The 21404-nt window shown below is 37.6% G+C and overlaps 1 protein-coding gene across 2 annotated transcripts in view; it reads right to left on the bottom strand.

Annotated features, from left to right (window-relative positions):
* The window catches only part of COL11A1 (collagen type XI alpha 1 chain), a 126541-nt gene that overhangs the window by 9622 nt on the left and 95515 nt on the right, over window positions 1–21404 (bottom strand). For both annotated transcript variants that reach the window (XM_009088488.4, XM_018912122.3), the window contains 15 exons: window positions 21179–21232; window positions 17652–17705; window positions 16832–16939; window positions 16192–16245; window positions 15242–15295; window positions 15090–15143; window positions 8741–8794; window positions 8172–8279; window positions 7938–7991; window positions 7599–7652; window positions 7022–7075; window positions 1969–2022; window positions 1487–1594; window positions 1351–1404; window positions 278–331 (listed from right to left, as the gene is read on the bottom strand). In XM_009088488.4, coding sequence (XP_009086736.1) covers window positions 278–331; window positions 1351–1404; window positions 1487–1594; window positions 1969–2022; window positions 7022–7075; window positions 7599–7652; window positions 7938–7991; window positions 8172–8279; window positions 8741–8794; window positions 15090–15143; window positions 15242–15295; window positions 16192–16245; window positions 16832–16939; window positions 17652–17705; window positions 21179–21232 — 972 coding nt within the window. The remainder of the gene's footprint in view (window positions 1–277; window positions 332–1350; window positions 1405–1486; window positions 1595–1968; window positions 2023–7021; window positions 7076–7598; window positions 7653–7937; window positions 7992–8171; window positions 8280–8740; window positions 8795–15089; window positions 15144–15241; window positions 15296–16191; window positions 16246–16831; window positions 16940–17651; window positions 17706–21178; window positions 21233–21404) is intronic.

Consider the following 21404-nt stretch of genomic DNA (forward strand, 5'->3'; position numbering starts at 1 on the left):
GTAACTCTGACAGTTCTCTTTACATCAATATCTTTGGGATTTTCATTGCAGGGACCACATGGTTGACAGATTACCACACAGGCAGTAATATTTTTCTTTCTAGGTGTTTCCAGGATATGGCTTAAAACTTCAGGATGACTGTTAGGGCTGTGGGAAGCTGTTTGATAGGCATGGTACAATGCCTTGCTGTACAAACCCTGCTGCTTCTCTCTGCCAATTTTATACAGGTTTTAGACCCAGCTGAAGTTACAAAGACACAACAATTAGCAAAGCATACCTTCTCTCCTTTGGAACCTGGGTCTCCTTTCAGTCCAGGCAAGCCAGGTGGGCCCTTTATAAATCAAGGGAAGTCATGTTAAAGTAAGTTTTAACATCCTGCTCCAATCATGTTTTCTTGAAATGTTATTGAAGGCAGTACACATTCAGTGGTTGATGGTTGTGATTGATGACATGATTTAGAGCCCAAGATGAAATGTATTTTTAAAAAATCATAATGATGCTGCAGCGGTATTTAAATTACTTTATAATTAGAAATGTATAAAAGGTTGTATGAATAGAAATCTGTGAAGCAGAGGGTCAACTAAATTCTTGATTTGAGAAATTTTTAGATTTTATAAGAATGGCAAAGCTGGTTTTGTGTAATTTGTACATAATGAGGTAAAAAATGCAGGCCATGCAGTGCCTGTAAAAAGTCATGAATTTTTCAGAGGCTGTTAATCTCACAGTGCACATGTGTCCATGAGGTGTAGAGCTGCTACACAAAGTCTGTGTCTCCTCCCCACTGCACTCCTGGTGACAGTGGACAACTTCTGCTATGGATAGGAGTGATAAGAGACCTTTTCCACCTGGCACATATTCAAAAGTGCCATAACATTTCATGTACAAAATATTATTCAGTGCTTATGCTTTCCATCTCCACTTCAGGATATCACTAGATGCAAAAGCCTAGGCAAATACATAATTCATGAATGAAATGTGAAATTTTTAAGCTTTTGGAATGCAGAATCAGACTTTTCACCTGCAGCATGTTGTGCTCTACTGCAAATCAGGATTCATACTCTCCTGATAGCAATCGTTTGTGGAGGATGGGAGGGGAAGGAGGGAAACCTAACCTCAGAAACTTTTACATATCAACTTTACTTTCTTAAAATCCAAAATTAAGTTGTAGCAATGCATTGAAAAGTTCTTGTTGAGCTGTGAGGAAGTCTGTGCATTTGAAAGCCTATAGTTCATTAATATACTCAGCTCTAAATTCTAACAGAAAATTTAAGCTCTCAAATATTAAAGAGGGATCTTTCAGTGGTGCTTTTGGAGGCTTCTATGAGTGACATGTGGGAAAAGGATGCTCACCAGAGGTCCAGGAGGGCCATCCTGACCTGGTGCTCCAGGCATACCTTGTTCTCCCTAGAAAAAAACAAAAAGCTGGCTTTACCAGAGTATATACAGGAAATGCAACATTTCAAATATTAAGTGCTCCATGACTTACCACAGGGCCAGGAATGCCCCGGAGACCCTCTGGGCCAGGTTTCCCTGCAGGTCCCTGTGGCCCAACTGGCCCTGTTTTTCCAGGAGCCCCTTCTGCACCAGGTTCACCCTGGAAAGGTGAAAAGACCAGAGAGAGGGGCTGAGTTTGGCACTGGAGGGATATACAAGAAGCAGAGTGCTTTTAAAAGCCAGAGTTCTGCACAGGATGTTTTCCTGAGTGAAATGTCTCTGGCTTCACAGAGAGGTGTGGTGCCAGCAGAGCAGGCTCTCCTTGCTTGTTACAGGTGAGCTGTGCTGGGCCTGCACTGCTGGGTCCACTCCATTACATATTGCTACTAATTCTGGGTCTGAATTGGAATTTTACAGATTGCCTGTCATTACTTTGTAAAGTTCCACACTCAGTGCATCATAAACGATTGACTTTTAAATCATAAATAGTTTCTATTTCTATGCTTCAAAAAAAAAAAAACTCCAGTGTATTACCTTTGCACCTTTTTCACCTTGTCTGCCTTCAGCACCTGTTGCTCCAGGAGGTCCCTGTAAAATATGGACACTGAGCTCATCATCTCAGGTTTTTTCAAATATAACCAGTGAAAAAAATGCTGAAAGTGCAATTCCCACCATACTAATAAGTAGCAAATGCTTACATAACAACATTAAATTTCTTTTTTTGATATTTTATTCACAGGCTAAATGTACCAAACAGCTCTTATTCCCCTATAAATTTTTTCTGCTTTTTTAGAATGTCTAAAAGATTATGAGGTTCAATTTGTTTGGCAATACAAAAACAACACAAAAACCAAAAAAGCCAAAACCCAAAAATCCAAACCCCCCCCCCAACAAAACAGTATATAAAAGAAAAAAGGCAATACTAATTTATATGTACAATAACAATTAATTTTAAACTTGCTTTGTACTGACTTCTATCTAGTCACTGTAGTTTATCCCCTGTTTCCAAAAAGGCCTCTCTTTCTACAGTGTGGCAAACATTTCTTTGTTCTCTAAATCAGGGATGGGCTCAGTAAGGAGCCTGATTACATTTGGACAGCCAAAAATTGACATATTATCCATGAAATACGAAAGTGAAAAATAAAAAGCCATTTTTCTCCTCCAAAACATCAAGGGCTGAATTTTAGGTCAGGTAATTAATATTCATAGCTTCAGTTATGAACAGAAGCAGTGTCTAGAATTTAATGCACTCTTCTGAAAATGGTTCTCTTATATGCTTAGTTTAGAAAAGATGCACTCAAGATAATGGACCAACTGTTCTCCTGCAAGGTTAACTTTTAGCCTGGGAAATGTCTTTATTACAAGCTATTTCTTGCCAACCAGTGAGCAGCTTAAAGGAACATGAAAGAAAAGTGACTATGCTCAAATGCTGTGATTTTGTGAATCTATATAGGACTCATCTGTTCATTAATGCAACAAGCAGATATTTTTGTAAAAAAAAGTTCTGAAGATCAGCAACTGGAAAAATTCAATCACTTCCATTTATTTGTTTCTTTTTACTTCTTAACAACATATAGAAAAGCAATTCAGGCTCCTTAAAGGTAAAGCACCAGAACACAAATTTAATTTTACAGATAAGAACTGTACTTCCAGTTAAGGATCTGCCTGTTTGCTTTGTGGGCTCAGGGCTTTAGATCAGTGTTTGACCTAGAGCCATTTTTTATACTAGAGCTGAATTTAGCCCAAACTTTTTATTGCCTGACATATTTCACTGTCCACTGCTACCTTGAGCAACTCCACTGGTTTTAATTCCTGGAAATTTATATTCATTTTATAGCTATTTACATAGAAGTATATTAAGATCTTTCATTTGCTTCTGAAATTAAGCTTTCTCCAGGATGGCACTGAACATCTGCAGCACTGCATGAACCTTTTGGCCAGCAGAGATAGTTCAGACTTACATCAAAGATAATGCCAAATGAATTGAATTAACCACAAGAGGACTTTGACCATTTGTTGTGGGTATCAACAGCTTTTTTCTTTGGTATTTTAAGGAGCTGTAATGGGTAAAGGACTTAGTTTTATTTCTTCAAAATACAGAGAAGCTTAAACACCCTGGGCCAAATGCTGACTATTTAAAACAGGAAGAATATTTTAAATCCCTGCTGTTCCAGTAATAATCAGTAATGTCTGATGTAGGTAACCCTTTGTGTAGGTTGTAATTTGTTGGGTGGATCACAGTTTGCAGTGATAATAAGAAAGATCCACAGGTACATAAATAAATTCAGAAGCATTTTAGAAACAGTACTTTTTTTCTTACATGAATTAATTTACATGCCCATTTTCTTTACTTGCTTGAAGTTCCCACATGGATTCTAATCCACCCTATCTAAGAGACTGGAAAGGGTTGTATGTGGCAGTTTGTACTTGAGAAATAGGGTCCCTGCATAATTTAGAAAAGAAGCTGCAGTTTGAATCAATTAGCACTGTGATGGCTAAAGTTCAAGCGCAGTGCTTGACGCGTGCTGAGCAGGGCCGTTCAGCAGCAGGAGCTGCCCCAGCGCTGCCGGCCTGGCCCGGCCGGGCTGCTGCAGACAGAGCGCTCCTTGCAATTCTCCCACCTCCCACACCGCCCCTGGGAAATCCGAACTGCCAGAAAGCACCTCAGTCACAGAACTTTGCATTAATGCACGAGTCTCCCCCTCATCAACCCAGCTGCCATGCTGGTTTTTATGAACATTGCACTGTAATTTTGGACATACTGCCCGATACATTTTATGAATCAAGAAGACAAAAGAAATCAGGCAGAAACAAACTCATTCTCAACTTTTGTTTCGTGAAACTATTGAATATTTTTCTCTGTTCTTCCATATTTCATTAAAATAATTTCAAATGTTTATAGAAGTCATCTGGCTAAAAACGTGATTTCCAGCACAGAAAAACCATTACCACATTTCATTAGCCTGTTGTGATAGGAACCTAGCATATTGTTAGGTATTCTGTGCATTTGAAATCAAGAGAGAAATTAATTTTTAAGTGGTGAGTACACCCTGCTGAGGCAGCATCATGCTGTAGCCAAAATGGAAAAAACAGTCTCCTTCATAGAAACACTTTATTTTTTCCTAAGTTATTCAACATTGCATTTAAAGGCAGCAAACCAAATAAACTTCTGGTTTGCAAAATTGCTGGCTTTGCTTCAGTATTGACATCTCTTCTTTTAATGGAAAAAGATGGTATACCCTCCAGTTGAGAACAATAATATATCTTAGTCTTGAGCTTTAAATGGTCATACTTGGTTGGTATCTGGAGGTTTATGTGTATGTGATGTAGACATCTGATTGTCACTGCCCAGGAAAGCAGCCCAGCAGCAGATCCCAAAGCTCAAGTGCCTGGCACACTGAAGGGCTGGGAGGAATACAGGCAAGGAGTGCTGTCTGTGCTGATCTGTACTGATTGCATATTAATCTGAAGGACAAATACTCTCTGATGGTGTCTTTTCCTCATGCTACTTTTAACATTTGTCAGATGGAAATCAATGAATTCAAACTAGAAGTGTTACCCAGTACTGTAGGGCAAACCAAAAAGAAGACCCAAAAGTAAAAGCAAGGGATTAAGTTTCAGAAAAAATAATAATAACAACGTAATTGTAGAGGGGTTCAGTCTGTACCTCTAGTTTTAGATAAGCAGCCACAATTACTACCATTACTTGAGAGCCTTCTGAGCATGTATTTTCCTGATCTGGTGCATGCACAGATAATTTAAGAAGTCAGAATATATTTACTATTTAATTAAACTTAAAAAAAAAAAATCACTTCTCAAGACTTTGTCAATTACTATGTCACAAAAGTCACCCTTTGTAGATTATCATTTTGGCTTTTCAATTTCTTAGATACAATGGAAAAACTACGTATGTCCATGTCTTCCACTAGTATTTGCTTCCCAGGAAGGGCTGGGGAAACTTTTTAACTCTGTAACTAGACAGAGATTGCTCAAACTCTGACAGCTAGGAATAAACATGATTTTAAAAGACGGGGCAGTAAAACTGAGGTCAGGTCAGTTACAAAATGGAATGGAAGAGGGGAATGAAAATATATGACAAAATAAATAAGGAGCCTACTGTTGAGATTTCAAGAGCCTTTAATTAAAATTATGGATTCTGAGCTCTGCCACCTCATTATTTCAGAGACCAAAAACCAAAAAATGCGGCGGAATTTTGCTTTCTAGTAGTGTAGCCAGAGCTGCACCTCACAGACAGCAATATTACTACTGAAACTGTGTGTCCTTCTCAATCCAAATTAAGACTCTTGTTAGGGCTTTTCTTTGAAATTTATTCTACCATACAAATGATGAAAACTAATGAAAAGCAGTTTTTCCAGCTAAGTATGAACCTTTCAGTCTTTCACTGTTACTTTTTAGTATAACCTCAATATAATACAGATTCCCTACAAGTTTAAAATATTCTGGGACTCAAGTAATGTATAATCTGATTCTAAAAATGTTTTCTTCGAAATTCAGAAAGCCATATTTAGCCATGCATTTTTCCTAAATTGGAAATGTATCAAACTGCAGTTAACATAGGATCTGTGCTTTGAAATAGTTTTGGTTTTGTCTAGGTACAATCAGACAGAATATAGCCCATCTGCGAGGAGTGAGCTATTGCCTTTCTGTATAATGAAGCAGGAAGTTGTAATTTGATGTCAAGCAAACATACTAATTGCTAATATTCAGTTAAGCCATATTTCAGTTGTGGAACAAGGTTGCTAACGTGACCATTATAATTTAGAATATTGTAAATATTTTGCATGTTGGTTGAGCAAATATACTACATTGTAAAATAAATAAAACTAATTAGGCATGTCATTCCACTCAAGCCCATTAAACCAAGCAATTTAAAGTATTTTGTTAAATAATTATCAGCTTACATTTAATAATGCCACTTCTTCTGTTTTTTAAAGTGTAAAAACTGCATCTAATTGCTCTCTGAAGCAGACCTAAGGGTTGATGCATCTACTACAGTTCTGTGACTGCCACGTTATTTACTGGGTTTGATTAGGTATATTTGAAAGCCTATTTGTGAACCTTCAAAAGCTTTAGAAATAATGGAATAGCTTCATTAGGTTAAAGAAATGCCTGCCTGTTAATTTTTTATGCAGAGAGGATGATATAGTTTTGCACAGTAGCTGCACTGAAATTATTTTATTTCCAAGACTAATGACACCAAAACAGACCCATTCTTCCTGCTCTCTGATAGCAGACATGTGCCTAAAGATGTCTGCTATTACTGTCATACCAACTCACTCCTGTTAGCTTGCTGATTCAGTAGACACTGAATTCTTGAGTGAAAAGAAAAAGTACCTTTATGGGTAAGCAATGCCTTCTTCCCTATGTGTTTTTTTTTGTTTTGTTCTTATGTTCTAATAACCCATGTTAAAGAGATTTCTTTGCTGTTTATATTTTTTCATTTCTCTCATTACGTTACTTAAAAGAAATTACAAATATCAGATGTGAGTGTCCCAGCATGAAACTGAATTTCTATAGGACACGGTGTCTCAGAGAAGTGTACAAGAGAAGATGAGATGTTCCTTACTCTTTTCCCAGGAGGACCAGGTGGGCCAGCTTCACCTGAAGGACCTGGTGGACCCTGCAGAAAATTAGCAGAAAATTAAAGTCACAGCAGCAATAAAGGATGTAGTTCTCATCTTTATTAAATACCATTTACATCTGCCATGTGTTAGCCCCATTTAAAGGACACAAACCCAGACCCAGAAATTGAACTTTGATGCTTAATATGGGTATTGCTCAGGTACTGCTTAAGATCTTGGCTTAATTTTGTTAGTTCAGTTAATGAAGATTATTTGGCTGTAGCATTTCTTTCTTATGCTCAGAGCTGCTCTATTTTTAGTGCTCCTCAGCAGCTCCAGCAGAAATCCTTTAGTACATAACTACTAGTAAAAGAAATTGAGCTCTTGCTTCCTTGTGTTACTCTAATGTGGGCAGTTCTACCTCTTGAAGGAAATAGTTATTTTTCCGTATAGTAGAAAAAGTGTCCACTCTGGAAGTATTTTTAAGAGTGTGACTGCATAGAAACCACTGATTTGGCAAAATATACTTTCTTATCATCAGAGAGATCATGCAGGTGAAATAAAATGAGAGAAAAATCTTACAGGTTGACCAGGATCACCATCTTCACCCTTCTCTCCACCAACACCATCCTGACCCTACAGAATTAAAAAAAAAATTAAAAAATTAAAAATTCAGCTAATTTATGCCACTAACTTTCATATATGAATATAAGAGCACTATTTTTTGATAGAGCATTTTCCCAAGGTCATTATTATTCAAAAATTTTAAAAGATTTCTTAACATTTTTAAGCCTTAAGAAAAGCATGAACAGAAAAGCAAAGGATCTTACAGGCAAGAGCCCAGACAAGAAAAAGAGAGGGTCAACTAGAATTAAGTACAAAGTAAGACTGGACCTGAAACTGTTTTTAAGGTATACTTACAGCTGGACCAGGTTCCCCAGGGGGACCAGGATCTCCAGGAAAACCAACTGGGCCCTAGATAGATGAGGGAAAAAAGCAAGGAATGTGTCATCCATTGCCAAGCAGGTAGCACTCAGAAATCTTTTATGAAGCATATAATGAACATAGTGCACTTGCAGGAAATGCTGTGTATTCACAGATTGTATTCAGCAATCCTTCACAGTGGTTTGGGTTAGAATTATGAAGCTCACTTACTGGGTTACCCTTAGGCCCATCATCACCTGGAGGTCCTTTAGCACCTGGTGGTCCCGCTGCTCCAGGTGGACCAGCTTCACCTTTTTCTCCCCTTTCACCTTTTGGACCCTGTGAAAAACAAATGAACACAAAAATGCCATCTGGAAATGGCATTTCTGGCCAAAAAGATCACAATGGCAAACTGATTTTTCAGACCATGGAAATGTATCAATTTCTTCGATAAATAGTGGCATGGGAGTGGGAAATAAGGATCTCTTTGGTCAAGTGTCAAATTCTGTACCCAGATTGCATCAGTGAACTGTTTCCAGAAAGAAAAACATTCAAGCCAACGTTAATTCTTATGGAAGGAAAAATAGGTATTGTTTTGGGAAGTCTCCACCCTCTGTTAGTACAAGATGTGGCTATGGTTATATGGAAACAAATATCATTTTAAAGGTATAAGTTCTCTGCTGAAAATTCAAAGAAAACTTACACAAGTGCACAAGCGATCTGAGGAAAGGCTTGCCAAAGCCCTGCCAGATACCACAGTGCACCATTATAAATGTTAATGAGAAGACAAAAATACTCACAGCTGTTCCAGATTCTCCAGGAGGTCCTGGGTTACCAGCTTCTCCAGGCTCACCCTATAGGTGCATAAGAATAAATGTATGAGTCATTAAGGAGCATATTTTGATGAATTTATTTCTGTAATTGCATATTCTTCCCATGCTTATTTATGTAAACAGCTTATAAGAACGGGTTTTTATTTGGTCTGCCTAGAGGGGTTGAGTTATGCATATGGTTTGGCAGAACTGCAGTCTGAAATTTGAGACATAATGCATCAAACTAATTTTTTCTTGAGCCAGGGAGGCTAAACTTGTCATTGGGTTTTGGGAAATGTTCTCCTTTATTATCCCATATACTGCAATTTCCTGCTTGTGATTATTGCTATAGCTACTATTGGAAGAAGAAAAAACTATAAAAAGAAAAACCCAAGGATGAAATAATAGCATCAGTTAGAAAAACTTTCTCCACAGGCTGTAGAGGTGGGAGCTGTGTATTTACCAGTGATGGAATTGATTCCATGAAGCAGATGGCTTTCAGGATGATACCGTATGAAAAGAAAATCCATGCAAGTCAAAGATTGTGCACTATTAAGTGAATATTTAAGATAATTCAGTCTACTTCTGAGCCAATACACAGTATTATCTCAAGGACTGTCTTTTCTTCAGTCTTCATTTTAAAGTTTAGTTATGACCAATTATTTTCTAGCTCAGTGGTCTGATGAATAAACTTTAATAGAAAACTCTTCTGTTAGTAGAATATTTAGTTATTAGCATCACAGAAACATAAATAATGGGAAGATAAGAGAATATGCTTTTTGATTGTTATGGAGTGCTTGGATAAGAAATACATACTCTTATCCCAAAGGATTTTTCAGTCCAACTGCTAATGGGGGAAATTTTTCCCTCAAATATATTCTTTTTCCAAGAATTACATCTGTGAGCAAGAGTAGTTCAGTGCTGAAAATGCATTTTACCCAATCATTTACTGAATTCACAGTATTTGAAAAAATTTGTGTTTCCTTCCTAACCTGTGTGACCTCCACGCCCCCTTCATTTTATGACAATTCAGGTAATTCATACATGTCTGTCATTTCCATGTGGTCAGTATAAAACTATAATCATAAAATACAATTTTAAAACAAAACTTTTGGTGTAGATACGGAACCTTTTTTTCAGAGAAGCTCATAGCACCAAGTAAACCTCACTGGGACCAGAATTTGGCCCAGTATAAATATTTCATTAGATTAAAGGAAAATATTTCAGTACCTCTCAACTGAATTCCTGACTATGATAATTAACAGATAACCAATATTTCCGGAGCAATATTAAAATGCCCTTTAAAAAGGGCACTATTTAAAGATGAATGTGCCTTTAGAAACTCTGGTATGTTCTGTTAGATATACTAAAATTTGTAGGAACTTCAAAACTGAATGATCCCTTTTAGTGTTTAATATTAATTTACTTCTGTGATGTTGCGTTCATTTTAAAACAAAACAAAACCCGTAGTGGATGCTTTAGGTCAATAAGTGTTAACAATGTTTTCTAGGCAAATTCATAATCTTCATTTCCTTATTCTCTGCACAGCATTTACTGAGTCTGCAGCCTCATTAGCATTGGGGTTTTGTCCATGCCTACTATCAATCAAGTGAGATTTTTGTAGCAACAGAGAATGAAGACTGGAATCAGCAAAAATATGTTTTTCACGTTAGTAGCCACACTATAGCCACAGAGTGCACTATATAGAGCCTTTCCAAAGGTGAGCCCATGGCAGGACAAAATGAAGCAGTGACATGAGAGCACTGTTTGTGGCCAATCTCTGCTGACAGGCATTTGTGCAGTGTAATCCCCTTGGCAGCTTCTCAGAGAGAGAGCTCTTCTGCCTTTCTGCATAATGATATTGTACTTTAGGATGATCCACATTTGATAGATAATACAATTCTTGCCCTTCCTGTTGACAAACATCTTCATTCTATCACACAACACTGGGCTCCCTCTGACCTACCCCTGGGAGCACTGGGGGAGCACTGGGGGTGCCTGCTCCAGCACTCACAGTGATGTTGGCTCTGTGCACAGCAGCTCCCCAGCAAGCAGCAGTGTGGAAAACTGAGAAATTGGAAGGGCTAGAAAATGTCAAAATGTTCCCTTAAAAGGCATTTCTGAAAGATGAGACCAGTTGAAGTTTCATCTCACATTAATATTTCTATATCATTGCTCTACTAAAAATTCTGCCCCTTCCATGTATGCAGTCCTTGTTTTATCTGACAGTGATTTCCATATTCCAAGTACTAGGTACTATGAAAGGCTGCATTTGGTTTAGATAACTGCTAAGGGAGTTAAATAGTGTTTTGATAGAGAAGACTGTAGCTGATATATATTTGAGTGCATATTTATAGCCACTAAAACCTGTGCAATCTATAGCTATTGTTTGCCCTTGTCTTTCTTTTCATTTTTTAGTAACAATGGCATTAATTCAGAACCTTCTTCATAGGAAGTATTTCATGTCCTGTTGGGAAACAGATTTTATGATCTAATAATATATTTATTCCATCTCTGGAGATTTTTCTCTCTCTTTTTTGGAGCTCAGATCTTTTAAGAGTTACTGTGGTCTTTCTTAGGCAAAGCCTTCCTCTGACAGAATTTCAAAAAGAAAGACAGATATCTTAAAGGGTCATATCATTTTTCAGACATGCTTAATTCTGAAAACCTTCTTGGATTAAGCAAGCAGAATGGTTTCTACCAAGCTAGGCAAAGTAGTTTAAAAGTTAAAATATAAAAAAAATTATTAAAAAGTTTGAAGGTTAAAAAATGTTGTTTTCCTTATGATCAGTCCTAGAGAACTTACATCCAAAGCACAGAGATAGTGGATGGAAGGCTGCCACCTTTTGGTTAAATTCTGGGACATGGTCTTTCATTTTATAACGATGAGAGGCAACTTTGCAACTAACTGGGTTGTGAAAAAGCTTTTATCCTTTTTGCCATTCTCACAAAACAAAAAAAAAAAGAGAACTTGTAACTCTAGAACATAAATCCTTTTGCATAGGTCTGCATATGTATTATACATAATGGCTCAATGGAGAACTAAATTCTAAAGGCTGTGTTTTCTTGGAGGGCTCTTTACAATGTTGGAGAGATGGAGAAGGATGAGAAAAAAATCACAGTCCAGAGGTCATGTGAAGTTATTAAAAGTAATTTGTTAGGATGGATGTTCAGGTAGCCTGAACTGTTACAGACACACCTTGATTAGGTACCTTAGCAGTGTCTACACATATGTGTGTGGAAAAATGATATATACCCATAAAATTGTCTGTGAACACTTATCAAACATGTTCCTAAAACTTAGGGCCAGGATACTCAATTGATTTTGTCCTCTCACTTCCATCTGCAGTATAAATCAATGTTTAAGCATGAGAACTATTGATCTCCCTTGTTTACTGTGTTGGACTCCTTATTAGTGTACTACTTTGGAAAGTTTTTTTTAGAACAATATAATAGGAAGAAATTTAAAGCCAGATGAGTATCATGGTTTTCTAACCCCAGACTTTTTCATGAAGTAAACCAGGTCTGAGAGGCTACAGAATGAATGCTTAGGTTCTGCAGACACTGGGTTTGCAATACTGTCTGATGGTTTAAAACTGCTGTGGAAGGGAGAGGGGGTAGAAGAAATGGGGTTAGAAGTGCTCAGTGCAATTATCACAAACTAATCTAAATTAGAAAGACAAATTTATTTCATTAGGTTTTGTGGAAGTGTGGGGTTAACATTACTTGATCTGTTTCCCTTCTGTTGTACATTCTTATGTACATTCCAAGGCACAGGTTAGAGAAGTCATGAGGAACTTCCTGCCTGTTTCGAGTATCTGCATGTTAGACCTTTGATATCAAATTAGAGACCAACATGTGTAGGTGCATTTTGGTTTTCCATTTTTCTTAATTAAAAGCAGAAGAAAGTGAGTGCTCCCAGTGTGGCAGCTGGATTTAAATGGTTCAGCTGAGTGTCAGACTGCCAGGCCCTCAGTGGGGGTTATGGCAATGATAATGCAGGGCTACAGGAGCATTTGCAGCACTGATGCCTTTGAACATTCAGGCCCTTGTGTGCAGAGAAGGGGAATCAACAAACTAGTTAAAAATGCATGGCACTAAGTGTGACAAAAATTGTTTATCTCTGACAGAAGATAAGGGGGCTTTGAAACCAGTGTAATAATGAAAAAATATCTCCTGGTCAAACCATTAAAATATGCAAGTTAGCAAACTTACTTCTCTCCTCAACAGTGACAGAGATGATGCCAAAATGTTTTTCCACATTCTTTACTCACTGTATTGAATTATCTGTAGAATGGTGTGTCTTTCATGAAAGGGGTGCAGAGGCCAAAGCATGCTGACATAATAAGAAAAACATTGGGGGAAAAATGTGTGGGAAGAAAAGGAAAGGAAAAAATGCATGTTTTCTTTAAAAGCATGACCTGGCTTCCCATTGCAGCAACTCCCCCTGAAAAAATAACTCTTGATGATATCTCAGCTTGAAATCTCATTAAATGCAACTGAAATTAAGAAGGAAGATAGAAAGAAAATAACCTGGCATGTACTAAAACTTGAGGAGGAGGAGGAAGGAAAGTAATTACAATTACATAAACTTCCAAAATAATACATTTGGAAGCTTCTCTTTGTGAATCCAGAAAATATGGGATATAAGCTAGAGGAAATAAAAAATGACAACCAAATGATAAACAGTTTGAACTTCATGTTCTTGAATTAAATTTCATGGCCTAATCATCACAAACAGTGATTCTAAATCACACAGATGAGTTGCAGGGAGAAACAAAGGAGGAAGGAGTTCAATACAAGGCAATGTGTTTAGAAAATGGCTGGAATATAATTTGATCATGAAATGCTGAAAATTGAAGAGGTGACTGAAACCAATGGCAAAAATTCCTATCAAGTTCAATGGGCCACAATATTATACAAGGTGGGTTTTTGGTTTTTTTTTAAGCACTGAATATAATTGGGTGCTACCCTGGATGTTCTCACAATTAACATTTTTCTCAGCAGTGGTCACAGGAAAATTTTTTCTTCCCACAATGCCCATTATTTTCTGTATTCCACTGAAATACAGACTCTCTTTTCCCAGTAACTTTTTATTTCTCTCATCTCCTAGATTGTGTCACATTTTTGGTACTCTTCCCAGAGAGAAAAAAACAAATCCTGCAGTCCAGCATGAGACCAAGATATTTTTTAAAGTAGACTAGATGAACAATGTCATGAACTAAGGACATTAGAAGGAATATCCTTGCTAATAATGCAGTCAAGCAGGAGGGCATCATGTTTTGTGTGTCTCGTGCAATGTTGGGGAAAAAAGATTGAAAACACTAGAATTCTGCTGCTCCCAAGAGGTGAGCTGATGCTCAGAGCCACATCCTGAGAAAGAAGCACTGCAGTGAAGCACTTCCAGCTTGTCACAATGACATCTGTTTGGGCTCAGCACCCTCTGGTCTCAAAGGACAGTAAGGGAGACAAAGTAGGATATTTCTCCATCAAACCAAATTTTATGTTATATTATTCTAGTATGCTCTTCGCCACACCCAGAACACTGGTAAGTGATTTAGCTGATGGGCATGTAGGAAAAAAAAACAAACCATGAAACACCTGAGGATTCTTTTAAAAGGCTGGTTTAGTTAGAAAAAGGGAAATCTTGCTTCATGTTCTGAAAAGTTAAAAATATGGAAAGCTTTCTGAAAAACGACCAATACTGACAGTCTTAGTCTTGTCAGTGAATCTTAGGATTCACTGACATTGGTGTTTCTTTGAACATATGTGATACTCTGTGACAAATCATTAAATACTCAAGAGCAATCTAGTTTCTCAATAAGTAATTTATATATTGGCCTGGAATATATTTCTGTTTTGTTTCCCCCATCTTATGCTCCATTCAGAATCTTCTTTCCCATTCCAAAGTTCAGGAAAAAATTAATGTTAAATCTGTAACATTACAGCAAAAGGCTTTTAGGCTTATGTAGGTGATGTGGTTGAGGTCATGTAGCTTGATAAAATAAACATAAGCATTTTAAGACTCTCTTTTGAACTTTTTGCTTGCTCAGCACTATATAATAGTTTACTCTCTTGCTTCAAATAAATCACAGGAAAAAAGGCCCTTATATCCCTGCATACTTCATCTTTCGTTTAAGAACAAGGAAGATACAATCTGGCATGTTTCTTGGGTAAAATATGAAAGTAACCAATCCCAAACAAACTCACTCCATATCCTGGCAGAAAAATTTCTGCATGGAGAACTGAAAATAGCAATGAAAAGAGTTTTAATGAATGAATGTCATATTCTTATTCCAATGTTTTCTCTTCCTTGGGGGTTTCCATCCACACTCACCTTTTCACCAACACCTCCAACAGAGCCAACTGAGCCTGGAGGACCTTGAGGACCCTACAGTGATAAAAGATTTTTGTTATCCAAAATACTGTTATCCAAAATAGGGTGCTTGTTTCTCAATTAGCAAGACAAAACAATAGGTTGATTCTTACATCAGCTCCATTAGGACCCTGGGGACCTCTGGGACCTGGTGGGCCAGGTGGACCCTGTATCAAAGAGACAATGTGATGTAACAGAATCATAGAACAGATATAACAGAGTTACAATCCTGAAGAATTTCTGACCAATGAAAAACAATATACTCAATGTGTAGAGGGCTTTTAATCCTCACCATGAAGCAGGAACAGCAGGGCCAGATTGGTGCCTGCTGGATGAGTTCAAAAAGTGACAGGAGGCCCAGGCTGTGTCACACAGTACCTGAGCTGGACATGATCTGGTGCTTAGGAGCCCTTGAGGATTGGTACTTTCCCTGCAGGTTCCCTGCATGCCAATCCCACTGCCAGAGACCTGGACCAGCTCAAGTGTCTGTGACAGCCCTGGGGCAGAACTGCACCATGGTGCCTACAGATGGGCACGAGTGAAGCAGCCAGACTTGGCACAAGGTGCTGGAGGCAAATGTATAGAGTAGAGAGCTTGCAGAGCAGTCAGGAACAGCCCACAAGGCATTCTGTCAGCAGGAGACACAGCTGGAGAATGCATCACCCAGGGAAAGGAAACAGCCAAGCAGTGTTTGCCATCTTCTGGTACAACAATGGCCTGAACTTCAGGAAGGCAGCTCCAGACTCTGGTGCAGTGGTATCTACTTTTCCTCCTTCTTTCTGGAACCTAATTGTCACTGTCCTGTCTCAGGCACACAGAGCATCTGCTTTGCTATCTATTTTTCAGTATTTTCTCTTGTTACATAAACCTCAATATTAATGATGAGGGGATAGATGTGGGAAAACAAAGAAAATCCCAGAGAGAGTTTATATTACACAAAATGTTTCATACTCAGTCACCAAATTCAGGAGTATCTTATCAAATGGTGAGCTACAGAGAAAATACAATAATATATGGAAAATATTTATGTCCTTTAGAGTGACCAGTGGGGAAGAAGTCTTACCATTGGGCCCACATCTCCATTTTCACCTTTTTCACCTGGTGGGCCAGGCAAACCCTAAAAAACATAGGGAAGAATACTATGAGTAGGGTGCCTGGAATGATTAGTTATAAATCAATATGAAACAATGTAAATCAGATCTACACATCAAACTTGTGAATTTGGGAGGGGGCAGTATAGTGGAACAAGAAGAAAAAGACCTATTTGCATTAAAATGGAAAAAAAAGGGAAGGAAGCTTTTCATTTTACAGTAAATGTATAGGTAGTCCAAGGATGCTTAAACTAGGTGACACAATAAATTTGGGGGGAAAAACCCAAAAAAAAACCCCAAAATGCACACAGAAATGCTACACTGAGTGATTTTAAAAACACTGCCAGGATTATCCAGAGCTCAGGTGGGAGCCTGGATAATTTATGCTGTCATATATATATATATATGTATGTAAGTCCTGCTGCATTAAATCTGTTGTTTATGCATGAACCCCATTCAATACGGGATCTTTCAGTTCTAGTTAACTGATGCTATCATTTATTTAATAAAAGGCAGTAGTCATTCAGTTTCTGACACAGAAATCAGTGTTCTCACACTTTTTCTGGTACATCTTGTTTTACAGATGTAAGGTAAAATAATAAAGAAATTTACCTGTAAGCCAATGGGGCCTGGGGGCCCAGGGAAGCCCCGGGGACCTTCGTCACCTTTTTGCCCAAACATCCCTTGCTGACCTCTTGGGCCTGGCTCGCCATCACCTCCCTGTTTGGAAACAATGAGGAGCAAAACTGTCACAGCTCTGATAATAACAACAGGAAAAGCTCCATGGAAATGACTGGGAAACAGCTACAAAAGGGCTCAGAATCACAACAAGTATCTTTACAAATGCATGTTCATCATCTTGGCTGGATGAAATCTGCTGCACAGAATACCAGCACGTGCTCTGGTTTAATATAGGTCAATTAGTGCTGTATTTCTTACAGAAATTTTCCCTGAATTCCCCTCTCTATCACATTGGTATAAACATTCTAGCTATTGAATACCTATGTAAATATGAGTAGCACAGGGTTCTACCAATACTCAGGGTAAAAGAATTCAGAGCCTTTCAAATAAAAATAAGAATTAATTCACTTGGTATCAGGTGGATTTTAAAAAGAGACACTCTCCTTTAACTGCATCTATACTGAGCTGGCAAACACACCACCAAACAAGTCCACTGAAAGGATGGCCCCCGTTCACTATTCACAGGATTTAATTTTTAATAATTTTCTGAAATTATTGCCCTGCTATAAATCTGCCATAGAGTAACACCCACACAGGCTTGTTTACAATAAAGAACTGCATGTAAGTGGGCAGGGAAAAAACTGTTGGTGGTGTTTTGAAATATATTCCTGAGTAAGGAGGAAACAGTTCAAAGAAGTCAGGATCAGCTGAGTTATGCAAGGTTGGGGTTGGCTCTGAAGGAGCTACTTACAGCTATCCCCGGGGCTCCAACGGGACCCTGCAGACCTGGGGGACCTGGAGGACCCTGCAACAAACACACATCCAAAGGACAAGTTAGTGATTGTGACATCTGCCAAGAGATTAAAAGCAAATACAGACATGACAGAAAACCCGACTTGCACAACCACAATCTATTCAGCATTTCCATGTTTCTCCATAGAGGAGGTAGCATCATTCACAAGTCATTTCCATTCAGTACAAACTCTTCCATTCTCAAAAACTCCAATTTTCACATCTATAATAGACAACATTGGCATTAGTTAGAAGCTCAGTTTTAATGTTTCTGAATAAATTTCCCTGCGAACATGAATCAAAATGAAATTTTTTTTCACAATTAAAAATATCACAACTTTCAATGAGATTTATGCAAAATTTCTCTCAGACTTAAAAGCATCATCTAAAAATCTATCTTTAATTCAAATGCTTATAATTTAGAATAGTTTAAATGAAACTGCTAGTTATTTTTGCAATGGCACAAAGCTTATTTTGACCTCTAGGAGACATGAAAAAGTGCAAGTTCTTGCTGAGCACTGGAAATCACATTCTCTTTGATATTAAGCCTCTTTTCAACAGAATGGCCAAAACCCCAGTCTCTGAGAGGAATGTCTTTTTTCTCCCTGCAGAATAATAACTAAGTTATATTGCACCTGATTAGAATTCAGTCATGCAGATGTGATACAATGAAGCTATCAGAGTACAGGAATGCAAGATCCTACTTTATGATGAGGTGTAAATGATGGAGTAGTTTGAATCTTGTTTTTGCAACACTGGAGGAAGTAGACTGATGAAGAGTTACACTAAGAAGGCACAAAACTCAACACCAGGCCTTGGCTAATTCTAGCCTTTTTTAGATGCCAAGTTGCCTGCAACTTCTAGGCTTCAAATTCTGGTTTAAAGAAGAATAATTCTGGGATTTACAGACTTTGCTAGGGATAAAATTAGATTATTGTGCCCTTTACAAAGATAATTCAATAAAGTGGTTTTTTTTAAGTCTTGCAGCGTATTTCTTTCTCTGGGTTTTATATATATTTTGGACCACTTTATTTTCTAGGGAGTGTGAAGCATCAAGCTCTGTATTTCTTCTCTTTTACAGTTTTATTTTTGTCCCATACCTGATGGCAATACATGAAACAAAGCTTTCTAGCCTCTGTGGTGACATGTCTAAATGAAAGGACTCTGAGGAGTGCTCCAGCTGACTGGGAAGTATTACCATGAGAAAGGGATTTGGCATGCATGGATTTTTCTACACTTTTCAAGATGTTTCAATATGCTCCTTCATTTTATAGGCTCTGGAATGAGGCCTACTCATTTTTAACTCATTTAAAAATCCATTTTGATATAAAGCACTGTTAGAATGTACTCTACAATTGATTAATGAGAAGTTATTTGGACACATGGCCATTTTGCCATTGCTCTGGAGGGCAAATGGAGAAAGACTGATCAGTATAATGAGAGAATGCTCAGTTAATAAAGGCAGCTGTGATAACTCTGGAGGTTTTTGAAGTTCAAGAGAGGACAGCACATCAACAACAAAATTGTGCTGTCTTAACTAGAATACACCAACATAGGCACAGTATTTTCAAACCCACAAAAAGAAATCTTTGTTAGTTTCAATGGGGAATTGAAGATTTTTCCAGCTCTTCTTAAACAGGAAAAATGAATCCGTTCTTTGATCAGGATCCTTGCTGTGATCAGGCCCTAAATGCCCACCAAGGCCTTCTGTGGGTGGTTTGATTGTAAATATCTGTTCTTTGTGCCCTGTGATTTCAGAACTGGGTAATTCCTTGTCAGAACCTTCCAGAGGTGACCAACAAACCCTTTCTCCCTGCCCCAAAAGGCATCTGTTGATGCCTTTCCTTTCAAAGCATCTGTTGATGCTTTCCTTTCAACATGCTGATCTGTTGATCAGCATGTTGAAAGGAAAGCAGATTTAAAATGAATACATTCTGAAATTGTCAGGGTTGAATGACTGCAGTTGAGGGCAAATAGATTCAAGACATGTGACTTCAACTAGAGTTACATTCATTTCAACTAAGGCCTCAGCACTGAATCCTGTATTTCAAGAAAAAATGTTTACTGTTCTCAAATGCAGGATATAATCTCAAATGATAATGCTGCAGACATTTTATTTATAAAGCAGGTCTGCTGGAACAGGCCCAAAAGCATCAGTACTCACTATGGGAACTGTGGTCACAGTCTAATGCTCAGCATAACTAACTATGCTAAAATTATCTGAAACACGAGTGCAGCTTGTGTTTTTTTCCCTAATTTCTCTGATGCAAAGCATTTCTAATGGAGAGGCATGGCAAAAGGGGAAAACAGGACATGCCTTTGACTACATGCAAAGCCTGAAGTGGAACTGGATCAGAGGTTGGAACTAGCTGATCCTAAAGCTCATTTCCAGCCCAAGCCATTCTGTGATTCTGTGATTTATTACCTGTGATTTGCTTGAGTATGTACATATCCTCCCATAAACATCATCTGGTGATATGTAAGCCACAAATTTGGTGTAATTTTTTAAAGTAATATACTGTTCTATAACTTGTCAATCTCAAAAATCACACTGTTTTCAAGATAATTATACTTAGCCATGAATACCCCTCTGCTGAGTTTTAAGCTTTTCTAACTGAATAGTGTTGAAATATAACAATAAAAGGGATCTTTCTGCCATTACTTCTCAATTTTTTATTAAGGAAAAGTATTTAAGTAAAGTACCCATTTATATTGAATTTGAACAGAAATATTTTGAATTTTTAGAAAAGAAACCAAAATCAAATGGAAATAAATAAATGCTAGTTTTATTCTTTCTAGCTTCAAATTTCACAGTGAAAAAAGCTTAATTTTATATGTCTGGCCTAAATAAAAAAAAATGAAGTTCTTGACCTTTAGAATTAATTTTTGAAGATAGAAAAATGTCAAATCAAAACAGTGGAAACCTGATTAGTCCTAGGTTCACTAATAGGCCTAATGATAATGTATGAAAACTTGTATAAGCCATTTCATCTGCCACCAGGTAATTGTGCTCCCCAGGAATTAGATATCCTTTACAAATTTTAAAATTCCATTTCATTAGTAGATTCCTCTGCTGAGTCTCCATAGTTTTCATTCTCATGGCTAAGAAGCCAAAACTGGGTATGTTCACACAGTGCAATCAGTGAAGTTCAACACAGTAAGAGAATGTATGGGAATTCTTGGTCTCTCCAGTTCAAATGCAGAATGGAGGAATTTCAATGATACAGCAAGGGTGCTTAAGAATGTAGTTTATATTTTGTAATGATTCTCTAAGCTTTAGGAATATGAGCAATAATAAAAACATGCCTGGATTTGTAAGTACAAACCTCTAGTATTGCATTAAAAGAGCATTATTTTGAAGGAACATTTTAGGAGTGTTGCTTTTTTTCTGCTCATTTCTGTAGCAAAGCTACTTGCATACTTCATGCATGAATATCTTTTATTTATAAAGAGTAGATGTAATGCACAAAGGATTTTGCTACTCACGTTTTCTCCTTTGTCACCTTTACTACCTTTCTGACCTGGTTCACCAATTTCACCCTGTAATTGAAAGTTAAAAGTTAAACTTGTTTAAAATGGTCTCCTTCACACTTAGCTGAAGTCAATATCACGGTATCTCTGAATGTTCCCTTTGATATGATTATTCTATGTTTTATGCTCCTGCTTCAAGTGAAAGCCTAAAGGCAGCAATTCTGCAGTGATCAATAATATG

This window comes from Serinus canaria, chromosome 8 (assembly GCF_022539315.1).
Source record: "Serinus canaria isolate serCan28SL12 chromosome 8, serCan2020, whole genome shotgun sequence".
NCBI lineage: Eukaryota > Metazoa > Chordata > Aves > Passeriformes > Fringillidae > Serinus > Serinus canaria.